At 42.8% G+C, this 21,577-nt stretch overlaps 1 protein-coding gene across 1 annotated transcript; it reads right to left on the bottom strand.

Moving 5' to 3' along the window:
• Positions 1 to 366: 366 nt before the first annotated feature.
• Positions 367 to 20,116, bottom strand: npc1l1 (NPC1-like 1). The gene is given in 20 exon segments (XM_048244201.1): positions 367 to 1,779; positions 2,186 to 2,348; positions 2,919 to 3,032; positions 3,970 to 4,201; positions 5,484 to 5,634; positions 5,899 to 5,954; positions 6,095 to 6,227; positions 6,918 to 7,045; positions 8,424 to 8,614; positions 8,933 to 9,022; positions 9,232 to 9,497; positions 9,847 to 9,961; positions 13,908 to 14,090; positions 14,595 to 14,723; positions 15,066 to 15,238; positions 15,539 to 15,639; positions 15,853 to 16,117; positions 16,924 to 17,065; positions 17,068 to 18,282; positions 19,866 to 20,116. Coding segments are annotated over 20 exon segments (4,107 nt in total). The 5' UTR covers positions 19,926 to 20,116; the 3' UTR covers positions 367 to 1,579.
• Positions 20,117 to 21,577: the final 1,461 nt, after the last annotated feature.

Below are 21,577 nucleotides of genomic sequence, written 5' to 3'. Positions count from 1 at the left end.
TTGGACACCAATCATATCTGAAATGTAAGCTCTGACCTCTGACCTCCTGCAGTTATGTGGTTTTGGGGGCATAAATATAGATGCAATGCAGGCGTCATGTCAGGACACAGCTTGCTGTCAGCTACAGTACATTTATCTTCTTTATATGTATATATAAGTACATTTATCTTCTATATATGTATATGAAAGTGTGAGTGCATTGATATCGCCAAATATGGGGATCATAAAGAACAACAGAAACATGATAACCCTCCATCTTTGGGGAACTATTTTTTATAATTTCACACTCCCATTTCTCCCTGTCTCTGTCTCTCTCTCACACACACACACACACACACTTTGAACACAGACACAACAACCAAACACTCAAAAAATACAATGACATTTTATTACTTAATTGATCCGGCTTAACATAAAATGACAAATAGTGATATAAAATAATATCAAACACTCAAGTAATTCAAATAGTGTTCTAGCCACCTGATGGGTACATGTACTGCACACATTTGGCTCTAGCCACCTGATGGGCACACTTACTGCATACATTTGGAGTGTGACAGATACAGTAGGTCACTGGGCCTGAACTCTCAAATGTCCCTTAAACACTCGCCACTGAAAGCTCGCTCTGTCCATAACATCTGAAATGCCACAAAAGAGATAGGAAGGGTGGAGAGTGCTATGTCCATGTGAAGTGCTTAATGGACATTTCAGAGTGCAAGTCCAGCTCCTCAAATTTGCAGTGATACCACATGATACATACACACTAGTATACAATAAAAAATAATTAAGTTAAATAAACATGTACATCAAATTTACAAATGACAGACTGAAAATATATGAGTCTAACTCTATCTAATGCATTTCTTTTCTCATTTTACATATGAGCGTTTTAGCTCTGAATTTGCTCATTCCAGTGCTTCATTCATGACTTAGTCTCACTGCTGCCATCTAGAGGAAGGGTGCTCTCAGACTTGAGGCAAGATCAGCAAAACAACACTGCCTTTACCCCTACGGATAGCAAGCTCTCAATCCTCTGGTCATCTGATATGTAACTGCTATGAGACTGTGCTGGCAGCTTTCACGGAAGAAGGCTAATGTTGTTGTCCAAAAAAGTGGCATAGTTAGTCCCTTTGCCATAGTTAGTTCTGTGTTGGCTGTCTCACCAGACTATTAGTGAGGTGTTCTCCTGTGGTAAGTCCTAAGTCTGCTGCCTGTGTGCCTGCAGCCGATAAACTGTGAATGGCTTGACACAAGGAAGTGATAAAAGCTGGGACCTTCAGCCCAGGGTCCAGGCTTCAATAGTGATTCAGATACTTTTATTGCACTGGTGTGTGTTTGGCCTTATGGTCATTCGTTACCATAAACACGCACACGCACACACACACACACACACACACACACACCCTTCTCTCCCTCTCACTTTACTCAGCAGGCCCCAAACAATGTAGAGTATGGAGGTATATGTGACTAGGGACCCCAGTTGGAGGATTGGAGATTGAAGAGGAGTAGCAGAGTTGTCCATTTAAAGCTTGGTCTTATTGGCATTAGGCTCCTGTTCTCGTTCTATTGTGGTGTCCATTTAAAGCTTGGTCTTAATGGCGTCAGGCTCCTGTTCTCGCTCTGTTGTGGTGTCTGCCTGCCAGGAGGTGAGTGTGTGGTTGGTGTTGTCGTGGTCCTCCACGTAGCCCATGTTGTCATGCATCTTACTGTTGTATTCCTCCATTTCTATGGCTTTCTTGGTCTGGAGCTGCAGCAGCACTGCCTTGTTCACACCAGGCCCTACGAAACAATACGGCAAAAACATCTGGTGTGATATGAGCTGTTAAATGAAGTTGTGCAGTGCCCATAAGAGATGGACCCACGGGACACTGCATCTGGCCTCGGTCGCCATATTTACACTTTAATGTAGTCAGGTCGACTGAGAGTCACATTTGTAACCATGGTGTCTCAGTTGTCCATGGTGCAGTGAACTTACATGAGTTTATGTGTGTGTGTGTGTGTTTGTGTGTGTGTTTGTGTGTGTGTGTGTGTTTGACAGAGAGAGAGAGAATGAGTGAGGAAGTCTGTGTGTGCGTGCGTGAGTGTGTGTGTGTGCGTGAATGAGAGGGAGATTTTCTTGTATGTGCAAGCACATGTGTGTGTGTGTGTGTCTGTGTGCGCCACATATGTGTGTGCAGGGCCTTACCAAAGAAACTGAGGAGTACAGGCAGAAATATGAGGCCATGCACCAGCCCCAGGAGGGTGATGACTAGGTTGAGTCTGAAGAAAAAGATCTGGATGAGCTGAGCCTTGGCAAATGCCAGCACCACGATCCCCGGCAGGTTGGTCATGGCAACACCGGCAAGCACCTATTGACAGACAGAGAGTAAGAGAGAGAGAGAGAGAGAGAGAGAGAGTGGACTACTGTCAGTCTCCATCTGGGTATGTATCTTGGTCACAACAAATGAAAATATGAGCAGGGTCTCCTCTGCGCTGTAAATCTACTGATCATTCTGAATCATATTCACTGCAGAAATGTCAACAAAAAAAGAACTGACTACCATGATAAGTCAGCCTAGTAAGTTCAATGCCCTTCATGTAGTGCAGTTATACATAGACTTCTTTTGTGGCTCGTCAGGCTATTTTAGCCCATACCACCCTCGCTTTCTGTCCTTGGCCTTTACATTCCGAGACTGGTGGGGATTGTTATTGTTTATGTATGTGTGTGTGTGTGTGTTGGTTGTGTGTGTGTGTGTGTGTATGTGTGTTGGTTGTGTATGTGTGTGTGTGTATGTGTGATGGTTGTGTGTGTGTGTGTGTGTGTGTGTCATTTGAAATAAGTGTTACAAGTGTGTGTATGTGTGTATGTGTGTGTGTGTGTGTGTGTGTGTGTGTGTGTGTGTGTGTGTGTGAGCTGACTCATATCCTGTGGTACTCACAGCACTGCCCATGTTGGCGGTGGCCTCCTTGGCCCTCTCCACGTGTGTGGGCTGGATGCTGAGGGCGAAGGAGCGCGTCAGGTGAGAGACAAACTCCACTGAGATGCCCACGGCCTGGATGAGAGAGAGAGAGAGAGAGGGATAGAGAGAGATGAAGAGAGAGGGAGGGAAAAAGAGAGGGATAGAGAGAGAGAAAGAGAAAGAGAGAGGGAGAGGGATAATTTATAAGTATAATAAGTACAATAAGTATATATACTCTTTTGATCCCGTGAGGGAAATTTGGTCTCTGCATTTATCCCAATCCGTGAATTAGTGAAACACACAGCACACAGTGTACACACAGTGAGGTGAAGCACACACTAATCCCGGCGCAGTGAGCTGCCTGCATCAACAGCGGTGCTCGGGGAGCAGTGAGGGGTTAGGTGCCTTGCTCAAGGGCACTTCAGCCGTGCCTACTGGTTGGGGTTAGAACCGGCAACCCTTCGGTTACAAGTCCGAAGTGCTAACCAGTAGGCCACGGCTGCCCCCAAGTGAGAGAGAGTGAGAGATAAGTGAGTACTTAAGGCAGCAGGCTTGATAAAGAGACAGAAATCCCCCTTGATAAGAACAGTGCCGCAATACCTTGAATGACTAATGACTACTCCTCAAAACATGTAATTTTAGCATTACAATTTTTTTTTTAAAACTAAGAAATTGTCTGCTCATAACATTTCAAACCTTATGCCCAGACAAATGTGCATCCATTATGCAAATGTGTACATTTATGTACATTTTTATGGTATTTATGGCTTATTTCTGTTAGCCTAGTGTGTGTGTGTGTGTGTGTGTGTGTGTGTTTCCTTGAAAATATGAAGGCTTTCAGTGTGTTTCCCCATTATTTTACATTTACTCATTCTGTTCCAGTCCTACACTGCGACACTGCGGCCCCCATGTGAGAAGGCTCATAACCCAAGTAACAGCAGGTGAATGAAAAAGTCATTTGAAATAAGTGTTACAAGTGTGTGTGTCTGTGTGTGTGTGTGTGTGTGTAATGTCATCTGCGGAGGCTCACCGTGACGAGGTTGATGAGTGACACTGCGTTGAAGTCGATGCCCCACAGCGTCATGATGCCCACGGTGTCCACGGTGATCATGACAATGGTGAGGAGGTTGAGCAGGCCCGAGCGCAGGTCCAGGCCTAGCAGGATGCAGCACACCACGAAGGTGGGCAGCAGGCACAGCGAGATGTTGAACAGGCCCTCGGACACGATGGTCAGGTACTGCTCATAGAACACGTACGTTACCCTGGAGATGTACACACACACACACGCATGCACACGCATGCACACGCACACACACACACACACACACACACACAGACACACACACACACACACACACACACACACACACACACACACACACACAGACAGACAGCCACAATGGGTCAACACAGCCTAAGTGACACACCAGTCATCCAGAAGTAATAAGTACAGCCAATATTCTGCCCCCACCCTCTCTCGCCCTGTTTTCTTTGCTTCAAGGTGGCATGTCTGATTACCTGGGAGCGCACGTACTCTGGGCACCGTAAATCTCTTAAGATATAAAATGTCTGCTTGGTGACTGTGATGCCAAAATAGCAAAAGAGAAATGAGTCATTAATGTGACAATAATATATGTGTGCTTTTCATTAGAAGTAGGATCTGATGGTACATCAGAAGAATATCAGCTTTTCAGTTTCAGAAAAAAAGATATGATACTCATGAAATCTAGGCATGATATACCACTGTGGGAACAGATGCTATATAATCAGATCATCACTTTTGGAAACATTTCCATTTTGGCCTAAAAAAGGAATGGCGCAATTCCATCATTTAAAGGAGAAGTTCTTTCACAAAGCGATTTTTCACAGAGATCCCTGTTTGTTCGAGGTCACTGAGTACTGTCGGTACAAAATAAAATGAACAAAGAATAAAATAAATGGCGCTACCTAGCTCGAGTTGCTGCAGCCAACATCTAAAATAGCCAGGCAGCTACAGTGCTACACTGGGGGCATCTTTAACATCATGCCCCCAGAGTGTAGCACTGTAGCTGCCTGGCTGCTATAACTGTTGGCTGTGAAAAATCTCCAGTTTGTTAGTCAGTGATGACTGACACTGTGTGCTGTTAGTTGATAGTGAGTCAGTGATTTAAGGGAGTTCCCAGTTAGTAGAGATACACTGTGACTGTACCTGTAAAGGTGACTGTAAAGGCTAATGTTTTATCGAACGCTTACAGTATGTTAACTGACTCACTCACTCCCCCTGATGACATGTAAGATGAGATGAGATTTGACTTTGAGTAAAGACAGAGGAGGCCGAAAAAGAGAAGAACAGAGACTACAATTATCAGGAAGTAAAAGAAGAAGAGAAAAGAAAGAAAGAAGAGAACAAGCAGGAAGTAGAATGGCGGACAGGAAAAGATGTTGGACAGGAGAGCACAAGATGGACGAACAAGGAATTGTTGAAAAAAAAAAAGGACACTGCCAGGCAGGACTACGCCTGTCAAACTAAAGCTGTGATGTGTAAAGGAGGAGCATCAAACTCACGTGTAAGGGAAGACCTCGAAGTCGGGTGATGTGCCGGGGATTTGGCGCATGGTTTTGGTGATGTTGAGGGCGAGCTCTCGCGCTCGCTTCAGGGATGCCGTGAACTCCTGGGAGTTGGTCACCGTTGTGTGGTACGCCATAAACCGAGTTGCTGCAGCAATGAAGACATTTGGAAAGACACAGAAGGGATGGAGAGAAAGAGGGAGGGAGGTGAAGAGAAAAGAAGAGAGGAGAGGGAAGAGAAGAGGACAGTTAGCCCACTCACACTGATGTTAACTGTTGATGGCGATATTGATCACATTCCACATGTTAATTCTACATCGTTCTATAATGGGCCTCTGGCATTGTGTGATTCGGTGAGTCATTTCATAATCTCATAAGGGTGTAGTGTGATTCACATGCTGCCGATTCTCACCTATGATTTCTCCATTTGCGTCTCTGACCACTGCTTTGTCATAAGCTCCCAACCCGCTGGCAAGAAGAGAGAAAAATCCTCATCATCAAAGCAGCTTTATTTATCACGTTAAAGGTACAGTCCCTGAATTCAATCCCCAAAACTTTGTTTGGTCAAATTCAAATTCTGCGGTTGCCTGGGAACAGTGGTGGCTTACCCTTTGGGGCACTGCAGGTCAGGCCGGTTGTTGAGGAAGTCAGGCAGGTAGCGCTCGAACTGTGCCACGGTGGGTCTTAGCACGCCATCGAGTGGTGGGAACAAAATACATTTGCGCCTGCAGATGTCCTGAGCTGTCGTCACAAGGAGAAGACCAGAGGGTCAGGAAACATATCCAGCCAAGATTTACACTTTATATCCCACAGGCCATGTTGCTGAAGCATTAATGCTTAAATATGCAGGAGCAGTTTTCAAACCAGCAATTGGCCAAGTTAGGAAAACAAACTCTGTCAGGGGACTCCTGGAGTACCAGTTATTAATGTGCAGCCTCCCTCAGCTTCTCATTCAGCAGAGAAGTCTCAAAGAGGTAAAAGTACATGAACTGGGTATATTGTTGTGGTTTGCATTACAGTAGCATTTTGCTAACTACAAGACATCACTCTGAGTTTATATAAATGTAACCCTAACTCTAGATTTATGAACTATAGTGTTACCTGTGTACACTGTAAATAAAAATATATATTTTATGTGTAACTTGACGTTACACACTGACATTCGTTAACTCAAAGCAAAATGACTTTCGTTATGTTAACTGTGCTGATCTATTCTAAAGTGTTGTTTTTAAGAAAGTGGTTATGTTTACAACTCTAATGTGGAAAATTAGCTAGGTTTGCTAGGTCTCCTTAGAGATTGGTAGTACACATATAGTATAAGCAGTTTCAGAACTGTATATATATTTGTATATATATATAGTATATATATTTGCTAGGTCTCCTAAGAGATTGGTAGTACACATGCTGAATGCTGTTGATTTGAATACATACTCTCTGAAGCCGGACAGAATTTGTTTTTGTTAGGTCCACTGGTGTACAGTCGACAGCATTTAGAACCAGGATTGAGCCAATCTATGAAGTCATCCACCCACGAGGATGCTGGGATGGCGAGGTAGGATCTAAGACAAAAGTTAAAAGCTGGGTTATAAACATGTACATTGCATAAGGGAAAGGTATTCTATTTTCCATGTTGCTTCCAAGTTGTTTGGCCTCTTCACTTGATGGTGCATATATGTGCATTTCAAGAATGCATTTCTAGACTCAACACAAACACAAATAGTGTGCAATGATAATATCTTATCTAGCCTGTGTGGTTTGTTTACAACAAAAGCTACCACTCATCAACCTGTGTTACTCAGTTTTTTTCAACTCAAATTGTGATTCATGCCACCTTTTTCTCACATCCCAGACTGTGTTACTGCAATCCGTAATCGGGCTCATTAGGCACAAACAGATCCCTGGCTTACATAACTGGGGCTAAACATGCTGACGGAATTCCTCTGAATTTCTCTCTCTGTCTCTCACCCCACCCAGAGCCGCTCTATTTGATGCAAGGCCCTTCAACCATTAACTCTGCACTCTGGTCACTTTGGACAGCTCTAGCACCGATAAGCGATAATGTAGATGATTGGCTGCCCTTCAAGGACAAAAGGAAAAGCCCAGATAGTAATGGACTTGAGAACTGATCCCCACCAGATACGGGTGAAATGCGGGTGAGATGCGGGCCAAGAGCATGTAAGATGCGGTCATCCTGAGCCGGCTGCAGTGTCTGCTCTTATCAAGTGTGGTAAGTGTGTGTGTGTGTGGGTGGGTGGGGGGAGGATAATGAAAGACAAGATAAAGGTGGAGGATAGCAGGTGAAGGCCAGGGGCAAGAACATTAAGCTGAAAAAAAGAAGCCTCCAACCCCATATTGGTGGGTGCTACACATTGGTGGTGGTTAGCGAGATTCCCAATTCACTGTGAAGCGAGAGTCTGAAGCGATATGTAAATAAACATGCTGCTGGTGGATTAAAATACTTATTATGATACAGAAAATATTTTTAAAAGAAAAGTGATTTTCCATGTTAATATTAATGAGAATTATGCAGGGATTCAGAGGTAGTTCAGAGGTTTGGTTTGGTGTTTTGTATGGTCAATAAAAATGTTAAATTGCAAATAAGCACATTTAGTAAAAAAAGTTAAACCCATATCTTTGGCCACCACATACCACCAGGAACTATGGGCCTTGATTATGAATCATTTATATTTATTCACTCTGCTAAAGTAATACATGTATTTATGAGTTGAAGAGTTGTGTGTACTTAATACTTTAATACTTAAAGAGTTTGCCACCCAATAGCAGGCATTCTCAATCAATAAGCAATTTTTACAATGATTCCAACAGTGTGTGGAATTGAGCATGGGTAGAGAGACATAGGTATTTCCCTTGCAAAAGGGTAGATTTGTCCATCAGATCAGGGATAAGTTACGTCTGCTCCCTCTAGAGGACGCTCACCTGTCAGGAAACTCTGTGGCATACTGAATCTTCTGAGTCAAGGAGAACGGATCACAACCCACACTCGAGCACACAGCGTTCATGCCTGTTACACTGGTGAAGTTGAACCCTTTCGTCGTCACAAAGTACGTCGGCACACCGACCTCCAGGTACTTGTACAGGTATTTGAAGTATTCCAGCATGTAGGAGTTCTGTGTAACCAAGTACCAAACATATGGGTCATGACTATATGCTTATTATACGTTTTGTCTTTATTCCTTTTAGATTTTGTATTTCTACTCATATTCCTGTTCCTGCATTTTGTATTACTTTGTTTTTTATTCTATCTGCATTTACATTTTCTATTATCAAATGGTTTATCTTGATTGGAAAGCACTTTGATTCAACTACTTTTATACTAAAATGTGTGATATAAATACATTTGACTTGGCATGGCTTGACTACTAATAGCTTGCACACAAAGGCCCTTGTAGGCTGGTGATGTCATAGAGGAGGTGTAGGAGGTGTACCGTTGGCATGGACAGCTCTTGGTCAAGACCCACTTTCACATGGAACATGAGGAATATACAGGAGCAGAACATAAACATGAACACCACCATCTGAGGAGAGAGAGAGAGAGAGAGAGAGAATATGTATGAAAAAGGCTAGATCATTTGAGCAGAAAAATGGTCCACACACACACACACACACACACACACACACACACACACACACAGTAGCTGGTTCCAGTTTGGAAGTTGAAGATGACTTGACTGGGTTATGTAGTGTGTCCAGATTAGCCATAGGACCACCTGCAAGTGCTACGTACCACCAATATCCTGGTGACGGGGTGAAGCAGCACAGGGGCATAGAATTTCTTCATGAAGGGTAGCAGGATGCCCTGGTTGGGCTTCGTAGACCGCGGAGTGGACACGGTGACGCAGCAGGCCACCTCGCAGCGCGAGGCATCCTGACGACGTACGTCCAGCGAGAGCAGAGCCACGAACGCTGTCATCTGCAGCATGAAGTCCATGAGGACCGCCAGCGCGGCATACAGGGCGAACGACCTGACCGCTGGCATCGTGCTCAGAGCACCTGAAGACACAAGAAAGAGAGAAGAAATCGACTTTAGGGTAAATCTGTGATATAGGTAATAGAAACTTAATTCATACAATGCATGTTTCTTTTTAAATAGATACTTAAGGATTCACTGTCCACATATTTACAGCCCAAAGTTCATTACTTATTCACACTGTAATGTAAATCTGATGTTTTTTCACCGGATGTGATTAGAGATAAGTGCATGAATCTACTTTGTGTACATAAAACAATATATGTGATATTTAACTGCAGGTGTTTCTTACAGTAGGAACCGTGTTCAATGAGAAACATGAGGACGTCTGTCTATGTGTCGACGACGTGGCGAGCCACATCTCGTACTCACCCATGAAGAAGCAGATGGACTCGGAGAGGCTGCAGAGGAGCATGCTGGGAGCCACGTTCCCCAGGACGCGACCGATCTGCTTCTGTCTCGACTCGCCCACCTGCCGCGTGTCCCTCTAGAAATGTGCGTGTGAGAGAGAACGAAACACCTTTTAACAACGTATACATACATCTGCAGAATAGAGCAGAATAGTGAGTGGAATATAATGTCATATAATCAAAAAACACTTTTGATTTCATGAGTTAAAGGGACACCAGGCAAGCCTGATGCTTTTTCTCTACGAAACTCCCCCTCGCTCGGTCTGAAGCTCTTTTCCTTTTCTTTGCATCTTCCGTCAAGGGTTTTCGCTACTTCTTCGCTGGCTCTGCCATTATACACACTTTTGCAACAATCGCTAGCGTTTCGTTAACCTGCCTTTGTGCTGTATACAGGATGTAAACTGATCTTGGTCGGCGGGTACGATACACTGAACTTGCAAGCGGGATATTCTTCCTACAGGCAGTAGGGGCGGGCGAGAGCCTTCATTCGGCCTGTAATGAGTCATTTAACCATATAGTAGGGGGGCCTACAGTATGTGTCTAATTTGGGGGCTTGTGGGATTCGCATGTTAATTTTTGGAGAGTATTATATCTTTGTTCTAGGGGTTCTTAAGAGTAAAAAAAAAGCATGTCTCCATTTTTTTTGAAGGTTTTGAAGGACCCAAATCAAAGGTCAAATTCAGAAAAGGTCAAATTTGGTGTTTTGTCCATAAACCTCACATTGCTGGTATTATAGCATAGGGTTTGGTGCCAAAAAGCAAAGATATTCTACAAGGTAGTGTGCAAAAGTGGGCCACATAAACAATACAACATTATAAAACATTTTTAGGCTGATGATTGATCTCTTTAACAAGAAATTGGCCTAAAATTCTCAAAATTGTCCAGCCTGCTCTGTCAGTTCTTGTCTACACCCATTCAGAGCACAAAGTGCAGAGATCTCTGTTGAATCAAATTGAAAAGACTTTTATATAGTACCAGCTGAAGTCTGTAAGGCCTTCCGTCGCCTATGTAAGTGTGAAGAAAAGAAAGGGTAAAGGATCAGATAGACAAACAGACAGGTGTGTGTGTGTGTGTGTGTGTGTGTGTAAGAAAGAGAAAGAGAGATACCAGCATGGACGGATTATAAACTTTCAGGCCCCTGGGCCCAGATGTATTAAGGGCCCCCCACTAATTGTTGTGGGGGACATTTTTTAAAATGTATTCTGGTGCATTTTGGGGATGGCCAATACTTTAGTTCAATCAGATTCATAGCCTATGTGTTGATATTGAGGCAATGGCTTGGGCTCCCTGACTCCTTGGGCCCCTGGGCTTGGGCCCGGTAGGCCTGTGCAGTAATCCATCCCTGACTACCAATGACAGTTGGCTGATGATAGCTGGCAGTGATAGAATTTAGAATATCGAATAAGCACAGTGCTCTGTTTTTCATGCTTGGTGATATTAATGACCACATAGCCTTCTACATTTGAGCAAGCACATTTTCATAGTTCATGTTGGCACAGTCTAGTTAGGTTATATTCTGAGGTGTGTCTTCAGTCAGGTGATGGCACACATATTCTAAAAGAAACAGATTTTGGGCTATGTATCCAGTGGCAGATATGTGTGGACTGGTGAATGACCCATCACTAGAGACATATTGTTTTTGTCCATGAGAGAGTATGGAGATGGGGATCACAGATCAGCCAACGATTACATTGTTACAGTGCAGTTATTTTACAACAGAACAAAGCAGTTTGGCACAGGAACTGCTACAAATCCACCTGTAACAGTGATCATCTGCAGCATGCTAAGATTCGCTACTAGAAATCAAATGAAGCAGGCAGGACTCTTCAGAAAAGACGTGGTAGACCATCTTCTGAACCTGCAGCAACACCTGCAACTGCATCAAATCCATCTAGAGGGACTTTGTACACTTGTTCAGCAGCAGCTGCTGCCAGCATAGATAAGTGCTTCTTCTGTCAGAAGCAGACAAAAGAGCGTCTTCATGAGGTGTCCTCTTTTAATGCAGGTCACCAACCAAGAACTATAAGTAATATTTTGAAGTCAATGACTTTTAACAGGTAGCCAGTGTAAAGATGCTAGGATGGGGGAAATATGTTCATATTTTTTGTGTGTGTGAGCAGCTGCATTTTGTATAAGCTGTGAGCTCTTTAGACAGGTATTATAACAGCCAGCATAATAGCATTGCAATAGTCTATCCTTGAGAAGACAAAACATTAATTTCTCGGCATCTGGTAAGGATAAGGACTTCCTTATCTTTGAAATGTTCCTTAAATGGTAAAATTAAGTTTTGCTGATCTGTTTTATGTGATTACTTAGTGTTAGGTCCTGGTCAATTATAACTCCCAGGTTTTTAACACTTGTGGATGAGGTCAGTGGAAGATCACTATATGTACTGTAGCCTGTGATGTGGATAGGATATCCTTCATCTTTTTAGAACCTAAAACCATGACTTCTGTTTTATCTGAGTTCAAAAGCAGGAAATTATTTGTCATCCATGTCTTTATATCTCTTATACATGTGTCAAGTTTGGCTAACGGGGTTAATTCAACAGGTTTTATGGAGAGGTATAGTTATGCATCATCTGCTAAACAACAGGGGGCCCCAGTAGCCTTGAGGCACTTTTACCATAATCTGGGTAGATGGTTTATTATGGACCTGTACAAATTGTTGACGGTTAGGAAGGTATGATCTAAACCAAGCGAGTGCTGAGTCTTTGATGCCTATCAAATTTTCAAGCCTAAGTAGTATGTCATGGTCTATGGTGTCAAAGGCAGCGCTGAGGTCCAGAAGGACCAGTATCGATACAAGGCTAGGTTTTTTAAGGGAGGGCTTAATAACAGATGTCTTAAACGACTGTGGTACATGCCCTGATAGAATTATTTATAATCTAGAGCAAAACATTATCCAGGAAGGGGAGACCAGTCTTAAGACGGTGAGTACAAATAGGGTTTAGTAGACTAGTTGTAGATTTTGATGAGGAAATTGTGGAGGTGAGATCTAATATGTTGTGTATATGTAAATGAATTAAATGTTGTTTCAGGTCTCATCTGTGTTTTTGCTATCTTTCAGCAATGGAGTATATGTATTTGGTGAAACTGATTGGTTATTGATCTTATCTCTAATTGTTTGACATACAATCATAATACTGACATACAATCATACTGTTGAAAATAAGAAAATAACTGTTTTGTGAACTTTATTCAACATAGCTAGTGATTTAGGCGAAATTTATGGTGTTAATTATAGTGAAATATACAATTTCACAAAAATAGGGTTAAAACAGGTTAAAAAAATGGAGACATAATTTTTCTCCATGTTCAATGACCTCTAAAGACAGTCCAACCATTCTCCAAAAATTAACATTTCAATCCCACAGAAACCAAATAGGCCCCCTGACTAATATACCGACTTACGAAGAGTAATTAACACGAAAACGTTGCCTGGTGTCCCTTTAAGGCACTGAATCAAACCTGTGGCCACCCTTCCATATAAAATAACAGAAAGTTGCATGCCATCACTGGCATGTATTGATAATGCATACTGACTAATGGTAAAATGATAATGTATTAATGATTAATATATATTATATATATTACACTTCCTTCTACATGCACATGTACAAAGCTGAGGTTAAACACACATCCATATGAAAAACAGAAAGGTGCATGCCATCAGTTGCATGTATTCCTTTAATAAATTCCTTTAGTAATTGATAACACATACACCACAATACATTAAACAATGCATTATTAGTGGCTTATTTAACACCAAACAAAACATTCATCATGAAATGTGCCTAGTGTCTTCTGTATATCCTAACCTACAACCTATAACCTACATTCTATGTTACATAAGTAAGTAAGTAAGTCTTTATTTATTTGATATATAATGTTTTTTTATGCACAGGGTGACCACATAATCGTGACTCATCAGTCTAATTTACTGGCCAAGTCTTCCTCTATCTCCCTACTGTGCCACTTCCCTTAGGACATACAATAAGATCACATGGAGACAGAGTCCTACCTGATACTCCAAGACAAGGATGAAGATGTTGTCGGCGCCCACGGCCAGCACCAGGAAGGGCACCACCTGCAGGATGACCAGGGAGGAGGGGATGCCGATCCAGGCGTAGAAGCCCATGGAGGCCAGCACGGAGCAGCCCACCACCAGGATCCCGCCCAGGCCCACCAGCAGCCTAGAGTCCACCTGGAGAAGGGGGTAAGAGAAAGGGTGAGAGACCGAGAGGGAGAGAAGGGGGTAAGAGAGACACAGCAAGAGGGTGAGACAAATATTTAGCATTGGAATCAAATAGTGTACTCAATTAATGACTAATTAGTAATTATTCACTCTCCTCGTCATTTCATCCATTTTTCCATTTGTTAGAACTTCATTGAGGAAGTCCACTCTCTTATCTTAGGCTAACATTTTGTCTGTCATGAACTAGGAAATGTTCCTGGTATTTTCCTGAAGTGACTTGCTAATCAACCTGACTCATTAGAGGAACCATAATCATTCTCTTTCTCTCTCTCTCTCTCTCTCTCTGTCTCTCTCTCTCTCTCAATATCAGGGATTTCCCGTTTGAAATGTCCCACCCTCCTTTAAACACACACACACACACGCACACACACACTCAGACACAAAGATGACTCTGCCCCAAATCTGGCCTAGGTGTGGCCCTGATCTGGCCCTGCATACCTCTGACTCACTCACCAGTATGCGTTTGCATGAGGAGTAATCCCCCAGGGCCAGAGCGATGTAGAGGAAGATGACGGCGTAGCTGATCATGAAGATGGGGATGTCCTCCGCTGTGGTCCTGTTGATCTCGTCCTCCAGGGACCTCTGAGGGAAAACAAGGTCCACATGAAACACTTCTGACAATGTTGTTCAATGTTAAAACTAATATCAGGATATTTATCTGCACTGTAGTCAAACATCTGAGGAAAACCTGTTTTTTTGTGTGTCTGTTTATTTTCACAATTTAGTACAGCCAATTTATTTACTATGTGTCATCTAGCCCAGAGGTGCTTACAGTTAACATTGATGAACTGACTGATTTTATATTATGCTGTAGATTAATATAAATTACAATTCAAACATTAATGAACAACATATTTGCCAATTATCCATAACATTTGCCAGTTATCCTCCTTGACTACAAAGCTTTAGAGTAACTTTGCTTACTTCAGCCATGTAAGCGAAGGTGAAGTTAACTTGGGGGTCAATCTGGTAAGCCTGGATGATGTCCAGGAAGCGTTGCTCCCACTCGAGCACCACCTTAAACTTGGGGTCGTCCCGAGGGTAGTTGTTCAGAGAGAATGTCATGATCAAGGCTTCAGCTTGAGTAAAGTCCTGACCTGTAAAAGGTGGGAAGCACACAGGAACTGGTCAGAGCCCTTGTAACGGTAGCGACAATCTAGCATTGGATTACACTGCTGAAAAAGAACCACCGCCATCTAATTTATTTTATTCACAGGAATAATTGGACTAAATTGATTTAGATTCAACAGCATTGTCATTACACAAAATGCAGATTTGAAACCAACTAAAACTTAGTACAATGACGGTTAGTATCCTACTGCACATATAGGGCCAAAATGTTTATTTTCAGCTGAGCTATTTCTGATATCATGGGTGATCTCTTCTCTGTTTATTACCTTTATATCCTCCCACAGCCAGGAAGGGGAATACCGGGCCTCCGTAGTCTGCCATACAGCTCATCCCCAAAGCAGTGATGTCTTTGAAGGACAAGGGAGAGCTGGATTTGGGAAAATTATTGATTAATTAATGTTACATGAATGTCCAGCCCCTCAACAATAGATTTGATAAGTGTTGTTGACATTTGACGTTTTTTGATGGAATGTGTTTTTATTTCTATTTGATACAGTACAGTACATTGTTTTAATTGTAGCTCTAAATATTTTGCATTGCATATCATATGTGCCATAGATCCACCCTCCTGTTAACGTACTTCACGCAGTAGATGAAGTGATCCCTCCAGTCCACCTCCTTGGTCACGCCCAGCTGTGTCATGTTGGCCTTAGCGTCCAGGTTCTCCATGCTGTTCTGGAAGTACTGGGGCAGACTGTTGACGGCGCAGTCGGTGATGCTGGGGTTGCTGGGGTTCAGAGGGGCGAAGCAGACGTCCTTCAGGCTCACGTTGCGCTGGAGGTCCTCCGAGAAGAACTCTATGGCCTGGATCCTCTGCTGGAGCTCCAGGACTTGCTCGATGAGGTCTGAAGGATAGATGGATCAACCAGCAAAAATAATGATGGTTATTAATTAATTTCACGTTTATCCGTTTTTTTCTTGTACATTGATTAAGTCTCACCCTAGACTACACAAAACCTTCAGTGCAAGTCTCCATTGAAAAAAGCCTTTAATTCTGGACTGGTCTTAGTCTCTGCATAGGATGCTGGTAGCTATAGCGCAAGTAACATTTGACATTGTAAAGTAAAGTGAGTGGGATTTATTCCTTGTGTCAATGAAGACATTGTCTCAAGGTGCTTTACAGAGATCAAGATGGCCTAGAACACGCACTTAGGCGACAGTAGCAGAGAAAAAGTCCCTTTTATTAGGAGGAACTCTTGAGAGTTTTAATAGGAATAAGAGTAACCATCATATTCATTGTTCTTATCTTATCTTATCAATTGTAATTGTAAATCTGTCTTATTTATGGAACAGTTATCGGTGGTGGAGGAGAGATAATAGGTTTCTACAGCAGGTACAGTAAGAGGTGTAGTAGTACAAGCACAGAAACAGGGTTTGTCTCTTCCCACAAAAAAAAACAAAACTGTGTTTTTGGCTAAATAAAAATCAGTGTTTTTGACTAAATAAAAATAAAAAAGCTTTTTCAGAAAACTGAGTTCATGATAGTGGTGGGCTGATGGTTGTCATTAGTTCAAACGTTTTAAGTGAGGTCATGAGAGTGGTGGACTTGTTCCCCTGAGTTGTACCCTGTTGCTAATTCTGGATAAAAGAGTCAGCTCGTTGACAAGTAATGTGTGATTTAATAATGATCTCTGTAATCATTGCCACTGACCTTTAGAGAGGATGCCACTGAAGTTCTGCATTCCAAAAACCAGGGAGTCATACATATGACCAGGGCGTTGAGGCGCAGTCAGGATGAGCTGGTTCGTCGCGGGAAGGGGGTCGGGCGGTTGGTCATGGAAGTCCCTTTTAGGCGGGCGGCGGCTGCTGATGGGCTTACCGACCACAGCTGCACTGGGTCAGTGGTCAGCTCAATCTTGTACAGCCCGATGGCGAACACCACCACCACCACCAGGCACGCCAGCAGCACCTTGACGGGGTTTTCAGCCATCATTGTGCCCCAGGCCCGGAAGAAGGAGCCCAGGAACTCCTGGGTGGCCAGACTGTTCCTGTCTGTGCACGAAATGTCCTTGGGATCGATGATGGGGTGTGCCTCACTCACTGTGTTGCCGTTTCTATCTTTCTTGTGGCCACCCTTCTCAGAGTCCTTCCTCTTTGAGTGCTGTCTCTTGAACTTGAAGATCAGGAAGCCCAGGAAGACAGCGGAGAGACAGCTGAAGACGATGATGCAGATGACCAGCACGCCGTCCAGCTGCCCGACGGCGAAGGGCTTGGCAGGCTCAGGCAGCGGGGGCAAAGCTGGACAGGACTCCTTGCAGTCCTGGCACGAGCAGGCCTGGCCACCGGTCGTCGTGTTCTCGTTGCAGCCGAGCGCCCGGCCCGAGTACACCACCATACCCGGTGGTGCCGGTTGGCCTTCGGGCACCAGGTTGAATTCGACTTTGAGCGGTGCCAGCCCGTTGCTGGAGTCTCCCTGAAAGTCATACCAGCGTTGCGCCGTGCAGAGGGCCGAACCGTAGCGGCCACACATGGTAGCGATGGCGTAACCGCCGGTGGCCGGGATGCGTACGTTCTTGCACGACTGGAAGGCGGCTTCGGCGAACGTATTGGATATGAACGACTGGTATCCCAACACCACCTCCCGCGTCTCGTTCACCGCCGTTCCGTTAGTGCTGGGGGCAGGCGTCGTCGTGATCGTCATGTTCATCACCTGCGTGATGTTGACTATCTGGCTCTGGTCGGGGCTGCAGGTGTTGATGCAGTGGATGTGGGCGAAGTTTTCCGCACAGGACGGGCAGCGGTTCAGCACGGCCTTGGACAGCTGCAGGCTCTTTTGTAAGGAGTTGAGCTGGTTTATGGAGCAGCAGGCCTTGGTCTTCCCCACACCCTGGTCCAGCATGGGGCACACCTGTATCAGTTTCGTGTAGTGGGCACCCTGCAGTGGCCGGGCCGGGCTGTAGTTCAAGCAGGGGATGATGGGTTCGATCAGCGGTGACTCAACGGATGGGTTTCTCCCACACTCCTCATAGAAGGAACAGTAGCCAGGTGCATGCTGGGCCTCTGTAGTGACCTGGAGAGGAAACGAAGCACCAGAGGAAAGGAAAGTTTGAAATGAGATCTCTCCTTTGTGTATCTTAATGTCTCATAGACAAAATTGAGCTCAATTAAACATCAATATAAAATTTTGGTATTTTTTTTCATATTCAATTCTGTTAGATTTATTAAGATTTCTTGTCAATCTATTATGTTCATCCTTATTTCCACCACAGGGTTTTTTGGAGAAACAGGTCAGAACACAGTAATCTCTCCATAAGAGTTCTTTTTTTTTGTTAGAGAAAAAAAAGCCATTTTCAAAAGGAAATTCTCCTCTGGAACTACTGCGCTGACAGTTTGCTGGAAAGTGTTACTTGAACTCTGTCATGATCACATCATAAGCACGCTACGTATAGCAAAAACTATAGTCATCAGTAATCCCAATTCAATATACATTTCATACAGCGCCACACTCTGGGTCATTTTCATGAGCCCCCATGTTCATGCCCCCAGAATGTAGCACTGTTTCTGCCTGGCTGGCTTCAGCAACTCGAGCTAGGCAAAACCGATTGTTTTCGGGGTTTTTTTGTACCAACAGTACTCGATGACCTTCAAGTTGACGGTGGGGGCTTAAAACACCATCAAGCTTCCATATAGTGCACCAACAGGCCACTGTGCACTATACCTTTCTTACAGAGATATTTACCATCTAACTTAAATACTATAGCAACACCATATAATATTATGGTCATGCCAATGTCCTGTATGAGCATCAATGCTTTAGTAGACATTTGATCTCATGGTCTGAGCACCAGTATTAAAAAATCCTAGAAATATCTTTCATTCTAATGATAAGTCTTTTACCATCTCTTTCACTGCCTAACCTTGAACTTTGCCATCCAGGCATAAATAAGGATTAGCTCTTCTGTGGATCTATGTACAAGCAGGGTTGATAAGCTGTTCTACCGAGAGTCGTTAAATTGATGATAACAGCTGTGTCAACTTTCAGCCCTCATTTAGCTGGCTTCTGTCTAAATAATTTTTAAAGGTTATGATAAGAGGTGTCAAACTAAATTAAAATCTCTAAATAAATAGTCAGAGTATTGGTTGTTTTGCTATTTATTTCCTACAGATAATAAATAATGACCGTCAATAAGCAGTCCATGGAAACCACAGTTGTTGCATGTTGCAAGCTGTTTTCACCACTCTGGAATTTTGCTCTCTGGTATGCAGTTACTGAACTAGACAACTGTGAGGTAGACACGATCAATTGACCTGCCCTTTGGCACCTAACAACACACACAGTGTTTAAGGTATGTCTGTTGACTCTAGACACAGTCTGTGCTGTGTTTACAAAAAAAAAACACTCCCCCTCATAATTAAATGTATTATTGTTTTCATTGTATTGTTTGCTGTTAAATTGTCCATTTCAATGGAGTCTCTAAGCAGACTCCTTGAAAGCAGAACACAGACCTAGGAGCAAGTAATTTTCTTACACAACACTGTCACTCACACAGGGCAGTCTGAAAGTAACTATAAAAACAGATTCCAGAAGTATTTTCCCGTTAAAGCAAACAACACGAAAAAGCACCAATTGATAATAGAAAAGCAGCTCCTTACCAGAAAAGCAACACATGTAAACAAAGCCAATGTGAGAGTCCAACTCTTCATGTCAGCCATACTGATTTTTGTTTTCTTTTAAATAATAATACTAAAACAATAAAGATGATTCCAGCCAAGCTGGACACAGCTGGAGTGTTACGGCCGACAGAGCCGAAAAAAAAACAGGGGCGCGAGAGGGGTTAGGAAGCCTAGCGTAGGCGAGAGATGTCCCCTTCTGTCTCCTGTTTCAAACGAGTGCAGGAAGTGTGGAAGATGAGCCTGTAGACACCTAGACACCTGTACCCACCCAGTTTAGCGTCACTTGGGCTTGTGAGCAATCAGATGGATGACTGGGATCATTCATATCTGGCCTGATGCATGGTCCACCAATGAGAGACACTCTGTTGTTGGATGTAATCATTAACCTGCTGGCTGGAACATGATGGATTGTTGGGACCGGTTGACAGACGGTTGTCAAGGGAAACTAACAATGTTGAGCAAAAAGTAACTCCAGCTTCCAGTTAGGAGGAATCAAAATGCGCTTAATTCTGACGTTGTGATGGTTATGATGGTACTGGTGGTGGTATGGCATAGAGACCATTTGTCATCCTCATCCACAGCTTGCCATTTAACTTTTCTATTTGTCAAATCCCCCAGCTTACATTTAGTACTACATTGATAACAAGAGAGAAAAAAACTAAAAAATCCTCCATCAGGAATGACACAAAATATATTTACTTGCTGTTATTCTACAGGTTAGGCTTATCTATGATGTCTGGCTGTAATGTATTAAAAATAGTGAACTGTGAATTATTGACAGGGACTACATTTATTGTTCAGTTACAGTCCTGCACCACTCCATCTTCATTATGGTTATGTTCTTTTGCAGAGGGTTTTGTCCAAAGCGACATACAATCATAACAATAAACATTCATACATTTTTTTTTTAAATAGTCATATAGCCGACATAAAAATACAAATACTAGTGATAGGCTAAAATATTAATTATTAATTATTAACATAATAATAATAATAATAATAATAATAACAATAACCATAAACAGCTGTGACTGTAAGAAGAAGTAGTTTAAGTAATACGAGTAAGACATGAGGTAAACAAATTAAAAAAAACTTTTAAAAAAACTGTTGATAGAACAAAGACAAAATTCGGTAAATCATTCCACCAATAAGGAATCACAGACAGTCACAATATTGTGTTACGTTGGACCAAGGCTACTGCTGTTTGCCTAAATTATCTAGGCCTACCTAGGGGGAAAAAAAAAACTTAATTATATTAAGGAGTGCCTTACGCATTTCTTTCTGATTCTGTCCTTTTCTACCTCCAAAAAAAACTATTATGAACAATAAGAGCAGTATCTATTGCTGATGAGCACCTCTTACCACTATGCCAAGAGATTATGATCAACTGTTTATCAAGAAGCGTGCATGATTATACACACAATTGCATTACTTGAAACAAGGCTGATTTTATTTTTCTCAGCTGATCTCAGAGTGCAATTTAGATTTAATTGTGAATGATTTTAAAGCTACTTATTTGTTTGTAGTTCACTGGATCGGACTAGTTGAGGGAACAGCGTGTCAAAAGTCAAGTATTGGTTGAGATGAAATCACAGAGTGAAAATCTGATATCAGGAATGAATCAAGGACGCTTACTCTCACCCTGAACATTGGACCATTACCTTAAAGAACCATGTTGATCTGTTTGCTAG

Source organism: Alosa alosa, chromosome 5 (assembly GCF_017589495.1).
Source record: "Alosa alosa isolate M-15738 ecotype Scorff River chromosome 5, AALO_Geno_1.1, whole genome shotgun sequence".
In the NCBI taxonomy this organism is placed as follows: Eukaryota; Metazoa; Chordata; class Actinopteri; order Clupeiformes; family Clupeidae; genus Alosa; species Alosa alosa.
The sequence above is the reverse complement of the archived record's forward strand: the minus strand, read 5'-3'. Positions and strand labels throughout refer to the sequence as shown.